Raw genomic sequence first — 24598 nt, 5'->3', positions numbered from 1 at the left:
TTCATTGGCTTTAATACCTGTGATTGATGCTGATTTTATTGACACATTATATGCATTTTAAGTTAAATGTATACTATAATGTGTCTTTTATGTGGCGGCACATACTGTACTCTATATACCTATGTTTAATAACGTTAACAGAGGATGACCTTAACGGATATTTGAGCAATTTGAGCAAGTTAACCCTGTGTTCACACTCGCAAGCAACAAACTGACATGGAGCCATGGGCTCGAGTAACCCCAGAAAGCAACATTTTAATTAAAACTGAAACAGCCCAATGCCTAAAATATGATTAGCGCACAGTGCAAGACTCAAAATGGCGGCTCAAGTAAAAAGAGCCAGTCACATTGTTGGTTGAGCCAGTACCTGCATATTACTTTTGCCATTTCGGTCAGATTTTAAAAACGCCGTTTCAAACCCACGTCTGAAACGTAATCTTGTCGATCCATTACTGGTATACGGGTTTCTTCCCATTCAAATAGCCAGGATCTTGGGATTGTATAACTGACAAATATCTGCCCGGGAAACTCACCAGGACAACCCCAGAGTGCACAGACTTTACTAGAAGGAGTTTCTCAGTTCTATGCGAATCTGGAAGGATGATGTAAAGTGACAAATCCAAATAATGCTCCAGTGAATCAACTGGACCAACCCTTTGGTGCATGGTGGCATTCTCAATTTGAGCTCCTACATGTGTTTCGCCCCAAATGAACCATGTTTGGTTATAGATAGCTATAGCTTTTTTCACAGCAGTTATATATTATATATTATTAGCCAAGTTAAATGTGTGCTGAACTCAGGCTTTGGCTTGGGTGAAATGAGAGACAATACAAAAGATTATATAGGTCATATAGGCCCTATCTATACATATGAATAAGCATGAAAACTCCTTTCTCCTTAGTATGAATAAGGCTATAGAGTAGCTATTCTATAACTGAAAGGAGAATTAAAGAAGGAGGAAAAGATCGGACTGTCTGTCTGGGCACAGGGGAAGAAAAAAAAAAAGAAAAGAAAAAAGTCTTGAATTTGTCCATAAACCCTGGAACCAAACCTTAAGAGAGTCGTAGTGATCCTGCCTGATATCTTTATACTCCTCCGTTAACTCCTCGAAGAAATCCTCATACACCCCTTCATCCAGCAGCCGAGAACACTGCAGAGAAAGAGAGAGAGCGAGAGATGAAACAGCGAAACGGTTCATGATCACTTTCAATACGTCATCCATTCATGATACGTCAAACCATTCAGGTTTTTTTTTTTTTTTTTTTTTACATCATAATATAAAATACACGAAAGATATCAGATATTTTTTGTAATTTGAAATTATATACAGTGCCCTCCACTAATATTGGTACCCTTGGTAAATGTTTGATATCCACGAGAGGAAAGTATTTTTGTGAATTTTTTGAATAAAAAAAAAAATCTAAATGTTAAACAAGAAAGACAAATTTTCACAGCCTTCTTCTTTGCTCATATTTACTAAGGGTGCCAATATTAGTGGAGGGCACTGTATTCGCTTTCCTTTCACGTATAAGGTTTATCCATCCGTCCATTTTCTGTACCGTTTATCCAATACAGGGTCGCGGGGGAGCCTGGAGCCTAACCCAGAGAACTCGGGTCACAAGGCGGGGGACACCTTGGACGAGGTGCTGACCCGTCGGAGGGCTCAAACGCACACACATACACACACTACAAATAATTTAGAAATGCCAATCAGCCTACAGCACATGTCTTTGGACTTGGGGAGGAAACATGTACACTAGACACACAAAGAGCGGAGGCAGGAATTGAACCCCTAACCTCGAAGGTGCGAGGCAAACATGCTAACCCACTGTGGCTAAGCCACTGTGCCCCCCCCCCCCCGCCCACTACAAGGTTTATGTAGCTTTCAAATGTATAAGATAAGATAAAAGATATGATAAACTTTACTGATTGTGAAGGAAATTCTTGTGCCAGTTGCTCAAACTGTACACGCACAAACATAATCCCATCTTAACAGCGTAACTAAAGTGTAAAATATAATAAAGATGTATGAGTAGAAATAGAAGTGTAAATAAAAATGCCCCCCAAATGGCATTAACATTTGACCGAGGCCCGACTTTTGCAAGATGTCTTTAAAACACATTAAAAATACAGACTTCTGAATATATCTCCCTTTTATAACGTTATAGTAATAAAAATAACCAAAAATAACTAAAAATAATGTTATAGAAATATTTATTTATTTTTCACACCAAATTGTTGAGGCCCCCCTGGCGCCCCCTGGTGGCCCCTAAGGGTGCCGCGGCCACCACTTTGAAAACCACTGTTTTAAAAAACGGTGAGCAGAATTTAAGTTCCATAATCAGTATGGAAATTGCTTTTTGGAAATTCAACATTTCTGCGCGGTTTGAAACTGCTTTCGAGATAAAAAACGTTGCACGAACTACAATACAAGAGCATTGCTGATTGGTCTCTCAAATCTATGTGACGAACAACAAGAAGACGAGCTGGGTCGGGGAAAGATACTCGCTGGACGTGTGGAATTTCTAGCGGACTTCTCTAAAGGGTATTAAGAAACTTCAGATCATTTTGCACACCTCCAAGCTGGTCTGTGGCGAAGCACCTTGCCGTTTGATATAAATGTTTTTCTTTCCTTGAAGAAATGTAAAATAGCTTTATTTGAATGTGAACGCAGAATGGAAAATTCAAACGGATTTTCCAAAAAAAGAACGGATATGAATTACGTGATGAGTTGGGAATTTAAAATCAAACATAGGAATATATTGCAGTTTTATACAATAGTTCAACCCCCCGCCCCCCATCTGATTTATAAATGTGCTATATACTTTTATACATTTGAAACAAGGAACACCAGACTGCACAATCTTTCGTTATTTGATGAGAAAAGGAAAGAAAAGCTCACCACGACAACACTCCGAGACGCATCGAGAACGTGAATAACAGGAGCGGTGTATCGAGGGGCAATCTTTACTGCTGTGTGAGTCCTGTTCACACACACACACACACACACACACGCACACCATTAAATTGTTTCACTGATGGTCAGAATGCTGATTTAGTACTGAATATCAGGACTGACTTTGAAGTTGTGGCTCCTCCGATCAGCAGAGGGGTTTTCATGCCCAGACGTTCCATCTCCTTTGCAACGTAAATCATCTCATCGAGGGACGGCGTAATGAGGCCCGACAACCCGATAATATCTACATGCAGACGAACAAAACACAGAAGTGCTCCGATTTGTTCTGGACATTCTGCCATGAAGGAAATCTGCTCTGGGTCTTAGTTAAAGGAAACAGTTTTAATTTTGCCCTAGAGCTATGAAGGGGAAATTCGCAATTAACAGGTAGTAGATGGCTCCCTTCTGTGCACAAAATGTCACCATCTAGCTGAAATCCAGCTACAAAGTATGGAAGAAAAAAAATCTCAGCATCATGACTTTATATCTCGCAATTCTGACTTTAGTGCGAGTTAAATTTCACAATTATGACTCTTTTTTTTTTTTTTTTGTGTTGTTGCAATTTCGCAATTTATATGTCCGCTCATATAAATTCATCAGCTAGTCATGACAAGGAAAAGCAGACGCTAGCGTGCACCACACGTTACCTCAAGCTAGTCACATTTCAGGTACTCATTTCAAAGTGGAGGGGGAAAAAAAATGGAAAAAAAAAAAAGGATAAAAATTGTGAGATGTAAACTCGTAATTGTCCGAAAAAAAAAGTCAGAATTGCGAGAGGTTACATTAACTTAAAATTGAGAGGGGGAAGGAAAAAAAAGTCAGAATTGCGAGATACAAAGTTGCGATTCTGAGATGTAAAGTCGCAGTTACCTTTAAAAATAAATAAATAAATAAATACATTTCCACAGAAGAGCCATCTTGGGATGACCAGAATAAAGTTCACCCAGTCTACACAGTACAGTATTACAGTATCATTTATCCTCCTTGGCCCCTTTCATAAAATCTGAATGTGGAGTTATAGCATAATGCTGCGGATGAATTGTTTGAAACAGACTTCTATTATTCATTAGCTACAGTACATGAGCGCTGTAGCTCAGGACCAAAACTAAAGAAAAACATCAACATCAAAACAACCGACATGTCTTGCCTTTACCTTTCAGTTCCTTTCAATATTAAAAATAATATTAATAATAATAATAATCATCTTTTTCACCTGCTTTCTTGTCAATGGCTGCCTTCAGGATCTGATCACATGGAGTCATCACTCCTAAATCAATCACCCTGCAGGGAGAGAAACGATTATACAGTCATATCCATAAACGCTATCCTTCTGAGGACCTACGATGGCATCATTCATTCGAGTATGTTTACAGGAGACCGAAATAACGGCTGGGGAAACTCTCCACGCTGAGATTTTGTAGAGCCACGTACCGAAAGTTGTTGCATCCCAGCACAACACCCACGATGTTCTTGCCGATGTCATGGACGTCTCCCTTTACTGTGGCCAGAACTATCGTGCCCTGATAAGGATCCTGTTCAGACACAAACACACGCAGTTAAACCTCAGCACTGCTGAGAGAAAATGCTTTGGGTCATCTATGAATATTGACGAGTAAATGGCAGAACAATGAAACTACAGCTCGGAGCGTTACAAGTGGTTTAAGGCCCTGTTTACGCTAGTGCGTTTTCGTTTTAAAATGAAAACGATCCTCGGCCACGCTGGCGTTTCCGCTGTGTGTCAGAAACGATCTCCGTCCACACTACACGACCGAACACGCATGTCACATGACCATTCATGCACACTGGGCACGCGTGTACAAGTGTAAACAGGAAGTTGGTCGCTAGTCACCGGCAGGCACAACAAACCGGCGTTGCATGTATTGCTTACGACGATCGCTCTAATCATAGCTCGCCTCTTGAGCATGTAGCAGTATTATAAAATACAGAAAAATACAGAATTTAACTGCACAATGACAACAAAGCCAGCAAAGCTTGCGGTTCGTTCTCTGTGTTGTTGTGTATACGATCGACGTAGCGTAACGGTCATATGATAGGGGCTTGACGAATCAGGGAAGGATACGCAATGATCCAGAAGACCCAATCAGGGGACGAATGTGGGCGGAGCCACACCTTAGTTTTCAAATGTCTTCGTTTTGGTCTGTTTACACTGAAACGCGAGCGCGGAGTCTTCTGCCTTTCCGAAAGTCTCCGTTTTCGAGGGAGTAGTGTAGAGGACAGGCGTAACCGTAGCAAAAGGTATGCATCTCAAAACGAAAATGCACTAGTGTAAACAGGGCCTGAGAGCTTTATTTGGGATCTACAGAATTTGACTGGTACACAGTGTACTGTAGAACTGTGTGATAACTCACAGAGTCATCAGGCACTCCAGACAGAGCAATCATCTCCTCCCTCTCTTTCTCCATAAAGGGAATCAGATGGGCTACGGCTTTCTTCATCACACGCGCCGATTTAATCACCTGAAATCACAAACGCACTGTGGTTACTCAACCAATCACAGCACAGCAGTGACAATGACGTGGTTGTATGTACAGTATGAATGATGTTCAAGCTTACAGTGGAGTGAATCGCTATACAACAGTTTCGTTGCCATCGCGTCTGATAAAAACACGTCTGGCTCCCAAAAACATCACGAGGAAAACAAATCTCACCAGCACAAGCATTACAGGTTTAAACGGGTGAACACTCTGACATTTCTAAGGTATCTAAAGGGATCCTATTAAAGAAGATTTTTTCCATCAGAGATGCCCTGGTGCTCATACGTGCTCATTAATGTGTGCTTATTACAGTGATTCAGAATAAAGCATGTGAATTACAACACAAAAGCTTGATGAGCGACGCAGTATCGCGCTAACCTTCTGTCTGACGAACCCCCCCTTGTTTCAGCTCATGGGGAACATATTACATGTATACAGTTGGAAACCACACTATATTCGCACTACCGGTCAAAAGTTTAGACACACACATTCTTTATTTATTTATTTCCCCACATTTTATAATAATAATAAAGTCATCAAAACTCTGGAGTAACACAAATGGAACTATGGGAATTATGTTGTGATAAAAAATCCCAAATAAATCAAAATAATTTAGTATTTTAGCATTTTCAAAGTAGACGCCCTTTTCGCCTAGAATTTCCAGAAATGTATTCTTGGCGTTTTCTCACCCGATTTCTTGAGGAATTTCCCCCCGAGATGCTTTTTAAACAGTATTAAAGGAGTTCCCACCTACGCTGGACACTTTTCGGCTGCTTTTCGGAATATTTCTCTGCGAGTCGTCCGTTTAAAAAAGATTTGGATTTAAAGAGAAGCAAATCAGTAAATGAATCACATGAAAATGAATCACATGAAAATGAATATGAATCTCATGAAAATGAATCACGAAAATGAATCACATGTAAATGTATCACATGAATATGAATCACATGAAAATGAAACATGAAAATGAATCACGAAAATGAATCACATGTAAATGTATCATATGAAAATGAATAAATAAATTTAAAAAAAATCATGGGAAACATTTCAGTCAAGTGTCCACAAACTTTTGACCAGTTGTATGTGGGGGTAGAAATGAGGTTTATTTTTTCATCGTTAGATATACTGAGACATCATAAGTTTTATCCGACATACTTACAGTGTGGAATGAAGGTGCATGATGTCAGTGTGTGTGTGTGTGTGTGTTACCTGTGGCAGGAACATCTTGCCAGCTCCAAACAGATCTCCCACGGTCTTCATGCCATTCATGAGCGGCCCCTCGATGATGTGGAGTGGTCGGGAATAACGATCTGTCTGAAGACGAGCCTCCTCGGTGTCCTCCACTATAAACTTCTCTATACCCTACATATACGCACACACACCAATTAAATGAGAGTGAAGTGGTTGTCAATAATAGAAAAAAATTGTTTAAAAAGGTCCTACAGGGTCAACGAGTTTGCAAATTAAATTGCGTTTGATCAGGCAAGTGCAAACTAGACCATGTGACATCACAACTTGGCCTGATTTAACGGCATTGTCTAAACTAGCCAGTTAACTGCAAAAAATACCTCTCGAGCACTAGCGAGCCAACTTCTAACCTTAGTAGCTAGCTATGATTAGGAGAACTCTTGTAGCCAAGTCTTCTACTTTTACTAATGCCTGCTTGCTAGAAGTGTTAGAGGTAATGTAATTAATAGGAAAAAGTTTAAAATTGGATGATCGAGTGTCACTTTGTGTGACAACTCCACCCTAGATGACTTCGAGTCTAATTCCACCTGACTTCGAGTCTAACTCCACCCGACTTCGAGTCTAACTCCACCCTAAATAACTTCAAGGGTGACTCCACCCTAAATGACTTCGAGGGTGACTCCACCCTAAATGACTTTGAGGGTGACTCCACCCTAGATGACCCAGGAATGCAGGCCATTCACCAAAATCAAGCCGTGCAAACGCGTGTTGCCGTGCATGTTCAGTTCGTCTGTGATGGAACGCATTTACACGCAGCACAATATTACCTTCACAAGTGCGTACTCCAGTCGCTCCTCCACACTTCCGTTTCTCCACTCGTCTGTCTGAATGACCTTCTTCCCTCCTTTAGCATTGTTCTAAACACAAAAGGTAAAGGTTCATCTTGAAGAACATTGCTATGGTAACACAGTGAAGCAAGGACATTCAAAAAAAAAAATTGATATAACTGTAGTTGTAGGTGTGTGTGTGTGTATGTGTGTGTGCGCGTTTTCCTGGCCGAGACTACCTGTGCATACAGAAGGAGCTTTTCTGTGGCCTCTGGGTCTCGGTTCCAGATGAGATCCTCGCACAGCTTGAGTAGATCTTTATCGATGTCGTCATACACAGGCAGAGAACCTGCATTCACAATTCCCATGTCCATCCCGTCCTGCAGGGGGCGCAAAATACACTTCTGCTTATAACTTTGATCTGCTGCAATCTTATCCATGAAAATCCAGTATACAGTAAAAAAACTAAACAAAAAACTGTTCTCTCTGAGGGAACTCTCTAAATTGACTGCTGAAGAACAATTTTAAAGTGGAATAGCCCGGTTTGTTTGTTTATTTATTTATTTTTATGTGCTATGCCAAAGCCTTAGAAAACAGGCTTACCATTAAAGCCATTGTAACAGAAAGCTTCCTATAACATGACCTATGAGATAATTAGATGTGCCTCAAATGGTATTTTGCATACTTTGAGTATTAGTAGTGCGGGATGGGAAACTCACTAAGCAGTGTACTATTAATACGCAGACGATGCAGTAAAACTAAAGAGACAGTACACTGCAGATTCAATGACATGAGGTACCGCTTCATTTAGTGAAAAATGTCGAGACTAAATTACGTACCACATACAGTACTGCATATTTACATAGTGTATATTGTATATGAATATTACACCATTTGAGACAACTATCGTGTTGTGATTGACAGGCAGCGTGCTATGTATGGCCTATTCACCCGCCTGTCCCGGCAATGGTTACATTCCATGTGTTTAGTTACTTATTTCTGTAACTAGATGTTCTTAGATGCAAATTTGTGAAATATACTGTAGACAACGTGAAGTGCCATTTATCTTTTTGTTTGCTCATAAGACAACAAAAACCAGCTCAGTGGCAAACCCTGAGAAGATCGCATGGCTTATTCCCCTACCTTTATAGCATGGTAGAGGAACACTCCGTGCATGGCCTCCCTGATGGCATCCATGCCTCGAAAAGAGAAGGACAAGTTAGACAGACCACCACTGATCCGCGCTCCAGGCAATGTTTCCTAGAGAGAGCGAGAGAGAGAGAGAGAGAGAGAGAGAGAGAGAGAGAGAGACAGACAGACATCTTATAATTGTAAAGAAGAACACTATGTACACTAGCCTGATCTCCGTATCTTCGTTGTTCTACCTTTATAATCCGTGTGGCTTTGATGAAGTTGATAGCGTACATGTTGTGCTCTTCCATCCCGGTGCCGATGGTCAGGATGTTGGGGTCGAAGATGATGTCGTTGGGGTTAAAGTCCACCTTTTCAGTTAGGAGATGATAGGCTCTTGTGCAGAATTCGACCTTCTGATCAATTTCAGTAGCCTTTAAAAAAAAAAAACAAAAAAAACAAAACAAAAACAAAACAAAAAAAAAACATACATGTGACTTAACGAGCCAACGAAGAGCAAGACCGCTGCTTACTATAACTATTTTCTAGAATGATCTGAACGATACTTTTACAAATACGTCTGTTAGAGATCGTATGAAGGCTTGGGGGAAGTTAGATGTGAGCTAAAAAAAAAATGTTCTTGCATATTGTGTGCAACAATAATAATAATAATAATAATAATAAGAAGGAGAAGAAGACGAAGAAACTAATAAATCAATGCTGTATTATTGATCGTGTTTGTACACACAACATCACTGCCACATATTTTGGCCGCTGACCTCAATCGCGTTATTGCACTGACCTGCCCTTGTTCATCGAAGGCCATAACGACGACGGCGGCACCGTAGCGACGCACTTGTTTGGCGTGTTGCAGGAAGACCTCTTCTCCCTCCTTCAGGCTGATGCTGTTGACGATGCACTTGCCCTGGCAGCACTTCAGTCCTGCCTCGATCACTGCAAAATTAGACGAGTCGATACACAGCGGCACCTAAAACACCAGCACAAAAAATATGACATAATATAACTACACTCTTATAAAAGGTCTTATAAAGGTCATTTGAAGAGGAAAAAAAATTGTATTACGGGAGAAACAAAGTTCTAAATTGCTATTCAGAATAATGGACAGCGTTACCATTCTAACATCAAACGCTTGAAGAAAAAAAGCACAATTTGTAGTCATCTTTCAAACAATATTACCTTTTAAATATTTTAACATTATTTTGAAAACAGTTTTTGTTGTATTTGAACTAATTGCAATTAAATGTAAAAAAAAATAATAAAAAATAATCAAATGTACACAATAAATGATTATTTATATATTTCCTATTGCGGTTTTAATTTTTTTTTAAATCTTTATTTAATAATTTATATAATTTTGACTTTCTATTGGGTTATCTTCTGGGTTACGATTATTTTTACCCCTTCAATCATAATTATTTCTCAAATGATTCCTTTTTTCCTCCCATTATCTTTACTATTAAAGTTTATTTAACAGTAATTGTTTTTTACTATGATATAATTAAATGATTCAAATTAACATAGGTTTTCTATTTTATAAGAAAAACCTATTAAACCTATTAACCTATAACAGTTGCCCACTACTCTATGAGTTTCTAAAACCTTTTAAAGAGCAGGCATTACCTTGGCGATGTCGGGCTCGGAGGCGATGAGTTTGCAGAAACGCGCCATGGCAGCGGGTCCGTCCAGCATCCCCTCATCCATGTTGATATCCAACACCTGAGCGCCCATTTCCACTTGTGCTTTAGCTATACTCAACGCCTCCTGCCGATTAACACACAAACACACACGCTACTGTATTACGATACTGACAAATGCAACAACGATATACATGATAAAAGATAGGAGTCCGGGTTATGTATATATCCTCATATACTGTACCAGGGATATGCTGTGTAAATGCTGAGTTTTAATATTGCTGAAAATGACAACTCTGAACTGACATTTAATAAGAAAATAGTACTAGAAAAAAAATACTATTAGAATACACAATTCTTTTCTAAGTCCAAAAGGTTATGCGTCTTGTTTTTTCTTTTTACAAGAATCGCTGCGCTGTACATTACACATTATAGAAGGTAAGTCGTTAAGTCTGTAGCACAGGCCCCGTTACCTACATATATTACAAGAAAGCATCATGCTGAGATTTAATGTTGTGGTAAAGGGCGCGCACATTTGAACTTCCTGTGTAGTCCTTGACTCGTGAACTTGCTGCCAGCTACTATGAACTAGTGGAACATTGTTACTGAGTTCAGAAGCTGAAACGTAAACAGGTGTTTTAATGCACTGGGATGTGAATGACATTATGAGTAGAGATCGACCGATATATACACCGGTTATTCGATGATAACAACACCACAAAACTGAACAAACCGTTTTATTTATAACAATTTTGTCACTTTCTCTTCCTCCTTGCATACAAAACAAAACTCTTACTTATACACCGATAAAAAGTGGGGATTGAAAGAGTGCAAAAAATGTAAAAAATAAAGTGCAGTTACTAAAATGTCTTTTTTTTTTTTTAATAAAAACTTCGATGAGGTAAACAGAGTACGTGACTCCGTGAATTTGTCTATACTTCTTAGCACCAAGCTGATTAAACAACACATCAAGCTTTCATGTAACATACCTAATTTGTACATTAATGGCTGTTATGTTAAATAAAGCAAAGCAAGTGAACGTTACCTGCGCACACCGTTGTTGACTCGTCTCCCTTCAGATTTAGCGCTGCAATGCGTGCAATTCTCAAAACGGCCACAAGATGGCCATTTATCGGTGGATCCGATATTACAAAAACGATATCCGGTTATGGAAAAATACTTAATGATAGGGGGAAAATATCGGTAAAACCGATTATCGGTCGATCTCTAATTACGAGTCTGATCATTTCACAGGCTTCATTAAACGTTACCTCATAATTCCCAGCCATGATGAGTTTGGCGAACTTGCGTGATCCAGCCACGTTGCAGCGCTCACCGATGTTGACAAAGTTGGTGTACGGCCCGATCCGAAATGGCTCCAGACCTGACGACACAACGCGCTGAACATGTTACCATGATAACCATCATTTTGTAAACGTAAAGCCTGGAATGCAGTTTCCTGTTTGCTTCCTGTTTCTGGTTTTGTTCAGCTCCTCCTCCAGCCATGCCTCTATCACACCCCTGAACATTATCAGAACCTGTTTCTTGTTTGTGAATGAAGCTAGGACATACACTAAACAGTAATGACATTTTAAGTAGGTTGCGCTACTGTACATTAAAGAGACAGAACTTGCGCTTTAAATATCTACCGCAGCCTGAACGCCCAAAATATTCAAGCCCACGTTTCAAGAGGGGAAAAAACCTTCAGAACATGGAAACCTACAGAATACAATCTGTGTTATGATGATAATATTTTTGGAATAGAGCAACGAAGTATGAGTGCAATAATTTCTGTTCCTGACGTAACATGAGCAACTTTACATCTAAAACACACAGATGGACTCCAATGGAGGTGCTCAATAGCTCTACCAATCAGCTCAAGCCTATTGCTAGTACTGTAAATTTCTCATTCAATTTCCATTCAAGTTCAAATCACAAGGACTGCTAGAGAGCCACTGCTGGGCCTTTAAGCTCATTTATAAATTAAATTAGGAGACGTGTGTCTTTTAAATACGTAAATATAAATGCAGTATTAACAGTTTGTTCTATATATGATTACGAATAAATATACTCAGCACTGATATCCAGCTGTCTCCAAATTCGTCAAAACTTGTTAACTGCTACACTGATAATATATATCTTTAGAGCACTTTCTTAGACAGACAACGTGTTCCTAGGGATGACTGAAAGCCTTCACAGACACATAGATAAGCCGTTTACCAGACAGCAGCATGTAACTGCTGAACACGTCTGTTGGAGGAACTCTGGGCTGGCATTGTTTCACTCTCTCAGCAATCGCCCTGCGTCAGAAATACAAATACACACATCGTTATCTAGGGTTAGGTCTGAAAGTCTGAGACCTCTATGAAGAACATTCTTCAAAGTTATGTTGATTTATTTATTTATTTATTTAAAAACTGTGTTTTCATATCGACAGGACGCAGTACGAATGACGATGCATAACACGCAATAGTGTACGAACTGACTCCGAAGACAACAACTAATACACGTTCCCAGTTTATGACATCGCAATGTTTTGAAACATAAACGCATACGATCGGACACCGAGGACAGCGACCCAGCATTTACAGAAACATAAACAAACACACGTAACACGTACGCGTTCCGAACACGTGATGTTTTTTCATTACCGTATGTGGTCTGGCGTCGTTCCACAGCAGCCACCGACAATGTTCACCAAACCGTCTGTCGCGAACTCCTGTGTCAAGGGAAGAAATGCAAAAGCAAGCAACATGAGTTTTTACATTACCATCTTTTCTTTTTTTCTATTTTTGACCCGCCGACACATATGCATCTTTTTCAGTCCGTACAAGATTTTGCGTAGTTTGTCCGTGATAGTTGAGGCCAAAAACGCTCGATTTAGCTGCGACTTTTTTGTTCAATATTTGCGATGCAGTTTGCGGAGTTTTCGTGCTTTTTTTTGTGGAAGACGACTTGAATCGGCGAGATCGCAGTTGCATGAAATTGTTTCGGAGCGATGTTTGTTGGTAAATGAGACCCTTTTAGCTGTGCTCGTGTTCGACACACGTGAATCGAAGAGGGCTCTGGCTGAATGCGCTTTGATGTCACATGACGCGTCTTGGCCCAAATCTGTGGAAAAATTGCGAGCTCCTCCGAATATTGCGGAGTTTGCTTGATTTCGCGTTCATTTCTGCGATCGCAAAATCCTGAAGGGACTGCTTTTTGAAGTCAGGGCGGCGTAACACACTCTGAAAAATGCGTGTTCTGCCTTCTTCCACATACATGAGTTTACAGACATGCATGATTGGCTAGTGCTTCGATTGACAAGACGGAGAATGTATTATCCCTCCCACCCAGAACGCCGTTGACTCAAGGCCATGTCAATCATGTCGGGATTCAAACAACAGCGCCCACTCAAATGCCCCAGGTTCACCTTACAATCACAACGAACATTAAACAAAAATTCAATAACATTCTATTTCTTTGTATATAAGATAATGTTGGATAACCTCTTAGCATACAGTTTAACAATATAACCCCGGAAACAATAATCTAAGAAATAAACACTTACACAAAGCACGATTTGCATGAAATGTTTTTAACATATTACTAAAGTCATCCAAAATGTCGTCCAAATTTTTTGTTCTATATTTAATAATGCATTTCTTGTCGCTCTGGATGTCATTAGACAATAAGAAATGCCATGCAAATATGCCTACACTTTTAAACCCTGATAAGCCAGTGTTGCATAGCCTGTACCTTTATATTGTAACTATTAAATGCTCAAGTCTGATTGGTCAGAATGTAAGTGCTAACAGAAGGGAAAAAAAATTATCCCTTGCACTCAAATTGAATACATGCAACTGTTTCATAAGGCATTATGGTTTAGGGATCCATCATTTTAATTGTAGCATCTCACCTTTAAATGTGTAGCAGTGCACTCTGGGGTTTCATCATAGCCTCCAAATGTGTTGGGAAGACCTGGAGAAAAGCAGACACAGGGAAATCAAACCATGACCCAGAGCTCAAGTGTAAACCTTACAGTACACGGCAGAGCGGCTTTACCTGCGTTGGGGTAACATATGATGAAAGCCCCGGTGCACTTTCCGATCGCTTCGATAAATGGCCTCATTTCAGTGGCTCCCAGAGCACAGTTCAAACCAATACTGCAGGAAGGGAGTGGGTTAGAGATGTTAACATTTACACAGGAGCTATAAATAAATAAATAAATAAATAAACCACCACGTACAAACAGTGCAAAAAACGCCATAATGCTCTGCGATGGTTCAGAACAATGGAGCTCAATTGAAGTGCAGTTTGAGGTCGATGGATTTTCATTTGGCCGTGCGCCAACGTTTGCTGACTTCCTATTGTGGGTTTGGCATCATCATCATCATTTTAAGAGCTGTTTCAAGCCTTTATTACCTCAAGTGAAGTTCACGAGATGGCCCCTGAGGGGCTTAAAGACTCGCGTAAACATGCCCAGAGACAGCATTGTTGGCTGAGGCACCTAATAACTGTTTATACGAGTCAGCAAAAGCAATGACATACCGGCCAACTACTTCTGGCACACCGGCTAGTCAGCGAAGTAATTAGTTAGCCAGCTGAGATGACTCTGTACACGGGTTACAAGAAAAAAATAAACCCACACTGACAGGCAAGAAGTTTGTATGATGTAGATGATGTGCACTTCTGAGTGGTAAGGGTAAGCCGGAAAGGGCATGCTGAAAGTAATTTTGAATTTTATCCAGCAGGACAGATACGGTGGTAATGAGCACTGCCGTGTCAGAGTAAACGCTTTTCCCACAAACGTTCAGTTCCTGATCCAACGAGATGACAAGAACGTGCCTACCAAAAGATCGAGCATGATAGTGGTCCTATTATTCGGAGTCAAAATGTGATGAACAGCAGTAATTTCATTTACATTACATTTACAGCATTTAGCAGACAACCTTACCCAGAGACTTACATTTATCTCATTTAAACAACTGAGCAGCTGAGGGTTAAGGGCCTTGCTCAAGGGCCCAACAGTGGTAGCCTGGCAGTGCTGGGACTTGAACTCCTGACCTTCTGATCAGTCACCATTTCAATGTACAAAAAAAATCCAGATATACAATATAGGACTATTGTAACAGTTGAACTTTTTATTATCTCCGTAATACGCATATGTGTAACATAACTGACTAAAAGCCAAAGGAAAATTTTTATTGCTTGTATTGACTTGCCAGTGTAATGGGAACTGTTGAGTTATTATACGAAAACAGTCCATAAATTGAAAACTCTAATCTTTCGGTAGGTTTGAAGGCTGCGTAAGAGGTTTTTATAATTCAAACACTAACTGTAATAGGACAGGGAAATGTTTATTTTTATTGCTGAACTGCACCTCCTGCGGCATGTCACCAATCAAATTAGTGGACTGGAACCAACTGGGGCAGAAAACAACAACTGTACCTCTGTTTTCAGGAGTGTCAAATCTACAGGCATTTCAACACTAACATTTATTTTAAAAATAAATAAACAAACACCCAGAGGAACCCTGCTCTAGCTGAAATTAAACTAATAATATAATGTTTATGGGTTTTTTTTTTGCAGTAATTTATTGAAAATGTACTGAGTGCATAAATTAACATACTTTTCAGAAGGTCGACATTTCTGCATTATAAATTCTTTATTCCAATATTTTGAGATGCTGGATTTTTGAATTCCATGAGCTGTAAGCCGTAATCAATGAGATTATAACAAAAACACAAAAAAAGGCTTGAAATATTTCACTTTATGTGTAATGATTCTGGATTATATGAAAAAGCTCCACTTTTTGTATTAAATTACGGAAAAAAAACGAACTTTTCCACGATATTCAAATTTTCTGACATGCACCTGTATAATCTCGTTACTTACAAACATGGGTCTTGGCTCATACGACTCCTTGTCGATGATGCTTTTAAAATATGGGGGGGAAAAAAACCCAGTGATGTATAACGTGACTGTTTACACTTGTCACTCTGTTACTCGGGAGAAATGAGCCAATCTTCGCAGTGCGGCTGTTTAGAAGTTGTACATAGAAATAACTGCTGTCCATCACATTCTGCATCATAATAATAATAGGAACACACAAATATTACCAATCCCAATAATGGCATGTACCAATTATATTCTGATTTGAAATATCTGCCTGCACCACAGAAGTGACATTGTGAAGGAAAAAATTGGGGTGTTTGTGTGTGTGTGAAAATAAATCATCACGCCCAGAATCTATGCAAACTTAACTATTCATAACAAGTGTAATTAACGCCAAATCAGTTAACAGTGAATAGTACCTTACCATAGATATTCAAGTATGAAATGTCACTTTTAGAAGCTGAGCAGCTCTGTTTTATAGGAAATCCTTACCAGAGTGGCTTCATATGGGACACGCTGATGACAAAAGCCTCTCCTGTTTGCCCCGATAGAGTACGGCCACTCTTGTCCACAATCGTCCCGGAGATCTATAACACAGACGTACATAATTTCTTTCTGTGAAACTGAGGTGATGACCTGGACTGAATCCCATATTCGGAATATACGTATATATATATGAAAAACAAATGAGCATATGTTATACCGAGGGTTCCCAAACTTTTTGGGAAAACGGCCTTTTTTGCAACCCAAGACCTTTAACGTCGTACGTTTAAAAAAAAAAATAAAAAAAATTTAAATCCAGATATATAATATAAGACTATTGTAACATTTTATTATCTCAGTAACATGTATGTGTAACATAAGTGACTAAAAGCCAAAGGAAAATATTGCTTGTATTGACTTGTCAGTGTAATGGGAACTGTTGTGTTATTATAAGAAAACAGTCCATAAATTGAAAACTCTGATCTTTTGGTAGATTTGAAGGCTGTGTAAGAGGTTTTTATAATTCAAACACTAACTGTAATAGGACAGGGAAATGTTTATTTTTATTGCTGAACTACACTTCCCGCAACATGTCACGGCAGCGAAAAGACTAAAATAACATGCAATGTGACTCCCAGTAACATTTCTAAATATTCCTGAAAGGAATTTCTAAAAGAAATTAACTAAACAAAAGTGCAGAGGAGAGGAGAGTTTCACTCGCAACCCCATTTGTAAATCAAGACTCCTAGCTGGGGAACCACTGTGTTATGCTGCCTTGGTGGTTTCTCCTGTTTGGAAGTATTAGCTCCCTCTACTGTCTGTAAAGTGAACTGCCACTGTGATGAAAACATTGACAAGCCTTTCCACTCAAACCAAATCAGCCACACCCTTTGAACTCAAGTGAAACGTCCCGGTGCTGTTATAGTACATAGAAGCACTCCTGGAACCAATCAAATTACTGGACTGGAACAAACTGGTGTATAATGTGGATTATTATAACCCCTCTGTTTCTGGGGTGGCAAAACAACAGCCATTTCAAAGCTAACATTTAGGCTATTAAGAAATTTGACCAAAAAATAGTTTACAGTTTAAACAGTGGCTGTCACAATCATATTTTTTTTAAAAAACTCACCCAGAGGACCCCTGCTCTAGCTTAAAATAAACCAATAATATAGTGTTTATGTTTTTTTTGCGTATCGTATCCAACAGTGAGGCTCGCACGAAGCACTTTTTCAGTGGTTGGTTATTGGAGTGCAGCAAGAATGTATATTATTTAAATAAAACACGTAAATACAACCTTGTTACTTACAAATATGGGTCTTGGTTTATACGACTCCTCAAACAGTTTATCAATAGCAAACAGAGCAGCCTTTAAAAGAAAGAGAGAGATTTTGTTGAAGTTAATCTGTGTAAAACATGTAGAACAACAGTGTGATAAATACTGACTGTTGTAACAGTCATAACTTTGATTTACAGAATTACAATTAAATACCTACGAACTGTATATACTCTACACATGTACGTCTCTATACATAACTCATATTTTGCTATATAAACATATCTCTGTGTTCATTTGTTGAAATGAATTTTAGACAAGTTAATAATTTTACTATGATTTCACTGATATTACTAAATATAATAACGCCGGTGACTTATGTGGAGTACTAAAGGAACTATAGTAACCACGACTTTTCCTGATTTTAATACAGATTAATAGTTGATTAAATGTGTGATAAAACTTGATTTGATTTTTTTTATTAATATGAGAAGAGGGAGACAGAGAGAGAGAGAGAGAGAGAGGTCTACCTTTGCATTAGCCGTATCAAAGATGGTTTCCACCAGCAGGATATCACAGCCTCCATCCAGCAGCCCTTTAACCTGCTCCAGGTACGCCTCAACCAGTTCGTCAAAGGCTACATGAAACCCACGTGCCGTTTTTAAATCCGCACACAAGGTAATGACACTTTATACACAAATAATAAACGCATACTAATCTGTCTGTACTGATCTGTAGCGCTGCAGAAACTTGATGTGTTCTGGACATTTGGACCGATGAGCAAAAAGAGAAAATAAATGACTGATGCAATATATTATACACAAAATATTTGAAACTTGTTATTTATATAATGATCTAGTTATGATCTGAACACCGGTCTATATTCCCTGTGCTTGTTTTTATTTCTCTTCTGCTTTATCCATCACTGTATTTCTGACCAATGAAGGAAATAGTTTCACGTGTGTGTTTTCAGCTCTACACGCTCCTCTACCAACTTTCTGGTTTTTTTTTTTTTTGCTTTTTGGTTGGTTTAATTCAGAGGTTCTCAACCTTTCGTAACTAAAGCTGCTTTATTTCTAAGATGATAAAATTGTAGTTGCTGTTCACCCCCTCACCCCGGCCCCTCCCTTCAGTCTTCCACTGCTTAGTTTGGGTGAACCTAACCTGAGATTTCTGTTATTGGCTGACAGGAGTAGAACCTGGTGTGGTCTTCTTTTTTCTTTTAACTTAAATATTAAAGACAACATGGCATGGAGATCATAATGCTTTATTTTTTTTTGGATTATAATGTTTAATTTCAGTTGAAGGTGAAGTAATACAGTATTTTTCCCCATAGCTGTTGGATTAACGGTTCCTAAAACTTGCTCTCCAGGATAAACAGTCATAGCTTTGGGAAAATTACACACTAAAGGTTAATGTGACATTATGGCATGGCAGAGAACGTCCAAACAAACTTTCTTTATCTCATGGACGAAATAAATTCCAATGCTGATCAAGCGTGTGTGAGGAAGCAGAGAAAAACAGTGTAACTTACTGATGTTTCTGAAGTCTGGTCTTTCCACTGACGGTGACACGGAGAGAGTTCTGTTGGTCGGCCCTAAAGCTCCAGCCACGTACCGTTTAAGACCTGAAAACAAAGGCGTTGCTCAAACTGTTCCTATTCACGTCGACAAAACGGATCTTTCAAACGCAGAACAGAACATAAAAAAGGGATTATCATTAACCAATTAAATAGCTTTATCTAAACTCAACAATATCACAGTCAATTGTGCTTAATTAAAGGAGTAATTAATTACACCTCAGTATTGCTCATAATTCTACCTGTCTGAGCAGAAACTTCATCAGCAGCCTTCCGGGCTAATTCTGCCGACACCTTGTTAAGCCGATAAGCCTGCGTAGACCAAAACAAAACCAGAAAGTCCTGAAATAATGCCGATACAGCAGTTTCTACATACGGTATAATCTCTGATGTTAGACTAAGCCCTCTACAACTATGAGCTTAATACAGTAAACCTCTGGGAACTAAACAAGGCAGTGTAAATATGGACGAACAAAAATACCCACAGCACGATCCACATTTAAATATACAGTCCCCTCCAAAACTATTGGAACAACAAGTCCAATTCATTTGTTTGTGCAATATGCTCGGATTGATTTTCGCTCTTTTCTCAGCTTATAAAAGGCTTGCTTTTCTCCCATAGACGGCTCTCTGATCTTCATGTTGGCTTATCCTTTTTAACAACAAATGCAGGCTTCACTGGTAAAACTGAAGCCTAAAACCAAGAGTACAGTCATGTGAAAAAATAAGTACACCCCATGGAAACTGTTGGCTTTTTTGGACCCGCAAACATTTGATCCTCTTTGAAACAGTGCCTATTAATAAAGTTGATCTACTTGAACAAAAGCACAAGGAAAATAAGTCTTTTCAAACATTTATTCAACAGAGATATCCATAGATGTGATATTCTTCTGTGGACAAAGTAAATACACCCTTGGCCTCAGAAGCTAGTATTGCCCCCTTTAGCAGAAATAACTTCTTGTAAGCATTTTGCATAATTGTCCACCAGGCTCTGATATCGGCTTGCTGGAATTTTTCACCACTCTTCCATGTGATATTCTTTCAGTTGCAAGATGCTTGAGGGTTTTCTTGCACATACTACCCATTTCAAATCCCCCCACAACATTTCAATGGGATTCAAATCCGTGCTTTGACTCGGCCATTCCATAACCCTCCATTTCTTCTTTTTGAGCCATTCCTTGGTGGATTTGCTAGTGCACTTAGGATCATTATCCTGTTGAAAAGTTCCACTTTCAGTTCAACCTCAACTTTTGGACAGATGGCCTCACATTATCTTCAAGCACTCTTTGATATGATGCAGAATTCATAGTCGAATCAATGAATGCAAGCTGTCCAGTCCCTGAGGCAGCGAAGCAACCCCAAACCAGAACATTTCCACCACTGTGCTTCACAGTTGGTATGAGGTGCTTCTCCTGAAAAGCTGTCTTTGGTCAGCGCCAAACATGTCTGCTGGTACTGTGGCCAAATAACTCTATCTTTGATTCGTCTGTCCAGAGCACATTATTCCAAAAGGCCTGGTCTTTGTCTATATGTTCATTGGCAAACATTGCAGGTACGGCCAATTCTGGACAAATTGCCAGTCGTTTGAAATCTACACCATTTGTAGATGATTGTCCTTACAGTGGAATGATGTATTTCAAAATCATTTGAAGATCTTTTTAAATCCCTTGCCAGACTCCTAGGCATCCACAACCTTTTTTCCGAATGCCTTCAGAACTCTTTAGAACTTGCCATGATGATACCACACACCTCAATAGCAAAGGGAACACCAGACACTAGATATGAGAGGGGTATAAATAAGACCGGTTCTGCCTGCACTCCCTGAGCAGGTTCTAATCACTGGCACCCAAACACCTGATTCTAATTTTATGGATTTGAAGGTGTTATAAATGCAGAGCTTGTACTTACTTTTTCCAATGAGACTGATCTGTTTTTGTCAATTTAAATTGAGGAAATTACTACAAAATTTTATGAGTTATTTAATAGGGTGTATCAACTTTATTAATGGGCACTGTTTAAAAGAGTTTGCTTGTCAAAATAAGTAAATATATATATATATATAATAAAAATTTAAAAATCCAATAATTTCCATGGGGTGTACTTATTTTTTCACATGACCATGTATATTCAGACCTATTTACTGTTTAAACAATAACTCTAACAGGACACACCTGGGTAACAAGAAATACCTGTGTCACATGTTCCAACATTTTTGGTGGCCTAAAAATTAGGTTGTCTGATAAAAAAGGTTCTATGGTGTTTAACACATGCCCATACAAATACCAGAAAATAAACGCTGAAATTCTAAACTCTCCTCATATTCATCTTTTGAGCTCAAACGCAAATGTCTTCAGTCTACAGCAAAAATATTTATTGGCCCGGCTGTTCCAATAGTTTCAAGGGGACTGTATACGCTGAATTAATGCTAATCAGTGCCTTCCATTCCTTATTAGACGTATTAATACGGAATATTAAACCTCGGTGCATGTCAGCGCTAATAAGAGTAAGCTGTAAATAGGCCGAGCCCAGTAGAAGCTCTTAGTGCGAGTCATACCAGCTCCTCGAGCCCGTAGTCCGCCTGAGCAACCCGTGTACTGCTGAATGTGTTCGTCTCGATGATATCTGCTCCAGCAAGCAGATACTCCTACATTCACATCAAGAAAAAAAAAAACAGAGTAGGATTAGAAGGTTTGCATAAAAATCTTTTAAAGCAGTTTAACAAATAAGAATGTTATAATATCCTAACTCTGGTGGAGTTTTTGATTTCTTAGATCAAGAAGGAAAGAAAGAAAGAAAAAGAAAAGGAAGCCTGAAAGAAAGTGAGCAAAAAAGAAAGAGCAAAAAGGAAAGAAAGAAAAAGAAAAGCAAGCCAGAAAGAAAGAAAGAGAGCAAAAAAGAAAGAAAGCGATCAAAAAATAAAGAAAGAAAATAAGAAATAAAGAAAAGCAAGCAAGCCAGAAAGAAAGAAAGTAAAAAAGGAAGGAAGAAAGAAAAAGAAGCAAACCAGATAGAAAGCGAGCAAAAATAAAGAAAGAAAAAGTAAAGAAAGAAAGCCAGAAAGAAAGTGAGCAAAAAAGAAAGAAAATAAGAAAGAAAGACAGTTGGGTGATGGAGACAGTTCCATGTCAGCGGAATAGAATAGCAGCTTCGTAGTTTAACAGCTCATCCTCACACTTTTCAATAAGGAACATGGTGATTTTTTTTTTATCCATTTCTCCTGACTGTAAATTGTGAGGTTTTCATGTTTTTTCAGAACACATGGGAAGATAGACAGATCACCGCGCACACAATCACATCCCAGAAAGTGAATGCAAATAATCAAGCACACACACACACACACACCAACACAAACTAACACACACACAATCCCGCGGAAGTACACCGTCACACTCACCTTGTGGATGGTGTAGATCACCTCAGGCTTGGTGATGCTCAGCAGGTCATTGTTGCCTTGCAGGCTTCGTGAGTGATCTTTGAACTCCTGACCCCGGAAGTCATCTTCCTCTAGGTTCCTCTGCTGAATCATGGTTCCCATTCCACCATCCAGGACCATGATCCTCTTCTGCAGTGTCTCTCTGAGCTCAGCCTCTAGAGAAGCTGCTCCAGCCCCTACCACCCACCCACCCACACACACACACACACACACACACACACACACACACACTCTGAATTCTTTTTCCACATGAACACTTGATTCCTCTAATGAACACAATAAGGACACATTTACTTTTTCATAACGTCTGCTTTTTACAAAAATAAGACAAAATTGATCTCTCTCAATTTCAATTTCTTTATTGGCATGATTGTTTACATACAAAATTGTATGTATACAATTACAATAATGTGACAAGGTGCCAGTGTACTATAAGGGTCTCCATCTCCATCTTACTTTTACAGTTAGACTGTCAGGTACAGTATGTTCACAGAGCTGTAGATAAACACACACACACGCTTACCTGTTTCTGTCTCACACTGGACTACCGGACCCATTTTAAAACCTATATTCTTAACTGTGTCCAAAAACAACCTATACAACGTCAGCGAAGATTTTTAACCGTTAAAATATAAACAACCCCCTCCTTTTGGCCCCAGTTCTGTCCATAAAACCCAGCTACAGCTACTGCCTCGCATGAGCGGATCAGACTGTCTGTCTAGTGCGCATGCGCGAAGCGACGCGTGTGCCTCGAACTGGTTTCTGCGCATGCGTGACCAGCGCAGGTCTATCCACTGCGCATGCACTGAAAGCTTTCCGGGATATTGCACCATGCTCTTCTGTGATGTATTGTATCAAAATAGGAAGTGAATTGTGCCAACGGGGTATATGCCATGTGCTCGAGGTATATGCCATAGAAAGTGTCATTAGTAACATTCATCAAAAATAAATTTTGATCCATATGATTAATTGTTTATTATTAATTGATCATTCATTATGATAGTTAATTATGATTACCTTATTATTACTAATTAAACAATCAAGGGCACTGGATTGTGCTTGGGTTCTTAGCAAGTACATTTCATACATAAAGTGATTGCCAGAAACACACATACTATAGTATTTTAATGAGTAAAATACAATTATCATGAGTTACACTCATTGAGCACTTTATTAGGAACACATTTACAACTACACATTCATGAAATTCTCTAATCAGCCAATCATGTAGCAGCAGTGCATAACATCATGCAGATCAGGGCCAGCAGCAGTATGGGGAATCTCAGTTATTTCGACCATGGCATGATTGTTAGTGTCAGACAGGCTGGTTCGAGTATATCTATGATTCAAGTTCAAGTGAATTTTTTCAGCCATATACAGCTGGTAAAATACACAGTGAAACGAAACAACGTTCCTCCAGGACCATGGGGACCAATTAGACTACGAAGATATACACAAGTGGCTAAGTGGTTAGCATGTTCGCCTCACACCTCCAGGGTAGGTGGTTCGATTCCCGCTGCTGCCCTGTGTGTGCGGAGTTTGCATGTTCTCCCCGTGCTGCGAGGGTTTCCTCTGGGTACTTCCCCAGTTCAAAGACATGCATGGTAGGTTGATTGGCATGTCCAAAGTGTCCATAGTGTATGAATGGGTATGTGACCCCATCCAGGGTGCACCCTGCCTTGCGCCTGATGCTC

The 24598-nt window shown here is 39.3% G+C and overlaps 1 protein-coding gene across 2 annotated transcripts in view; it reads right to left on the bottom strand.

Annotated features, from left to right (window-relative positions):
• mtr (5-methyltetrahydrofolate-homocysteine methyltransferase) overlaps positions 1-23607 on the bottom strand; it is a 31060-nt gene extending 7453 nt beyond the window's left edge. Inside the window, exons 1-26 of one of the 2 annotated variants that reach the window (XM_053639855.1) lie at positions 23428-23607; positions 22866-23080; positions 22026-22115; positions 19714-19783; positions 19427-19519; positions 18423-18529; positions 17926-17985; positions 16626-16720; positions 14301-14401; positions 14155-14216; positions 12905-12972; positions 12474-12553; positions 11525-11637; positions 10240-10380; positions 9401-9586; positions 8853-9032; positions 8611-8727; positions 7707-7847; positions 7468-7557; positions 6662-6814; positions 5327-5434; positions 4389-4489; positions 4171-4238; positions 3081-3201; positions 2904-2985; positions 1053-1151 (exon numbers count right to left, since the gene is read on the bottom strand). In XM_053639855.1, the coding sequence (XP_053495830.1) occupies positions 1053-1151; positions 2904-2985; positions 3081-3201; positions 4171-4238; positions 4389-4489; positions 5327-5434; positions 6662-6814; positions 7468-7557; positions 7707-7847; positions 8611-8727; positions 8853-9032; positions 9401-9586; positions 10240-10380; positions 11525-11637; positions 12474-12553; positions 12905-12972; positions 14155-14216; positions 14301-14401; positions 16626-16720; positions 17926-17985; positions 18423-18529; positions 19427-19519; positions 19714-19783; positions 22026-22115; positions 22866-23080; positions 23428-23461 (2775 nt within the window). In that variant the 5' untranslated portion in view covers positions 23462-23607. The remainder of the gene's footprint in view (positions 1-1052; positions 1152-2903; positions 2986-3080; positions 3202-4170; positions 4239-4388; positions 4490-5326; positions 5435-6661; positions 6815-7467; positions 7558-7706; positions 7848-8610; positions 8728-8852; positions 9033-9400; positions 9587-10239; positions 10381-11524; positions 11638-12473; positions 12554-12904; positions 12973-14154; positions 14217-14300; positions 14402-16625; positions 16721-17925; positions 17986-18422; positions 18530-19426; positions 19520-19713; positions 19784-22025; positions 22116-22865; positions 23081-23427) is intronic. The other variant, XM_053639856.1, reaches the window with a different exon arrangement.
• Between the last annotated feature and the right edge of the window lie 991 nt (positions 23608-24598).

The sequence above is a fragment of the Ictalurus furcatus genome, chromosome 13, assembly GCF_023375685.1.
Source record: "Ictalurus furcatus strain D&B chromosome 13, Billie_1.0, whole genome shotgun sequence".
Classification (NCBI taxonomy): Eukaryota; Metazoa; Chordata; class Actinopteri; order Siluriformes; family Ictaluridae; genus Ictalurus; species Ictalurus furcatus.
The sequence above is the reverse complement of the archived record's forward strand: the minus strand, read 5'-3'. Positions and strand labels throughout refer to the sequence as shown.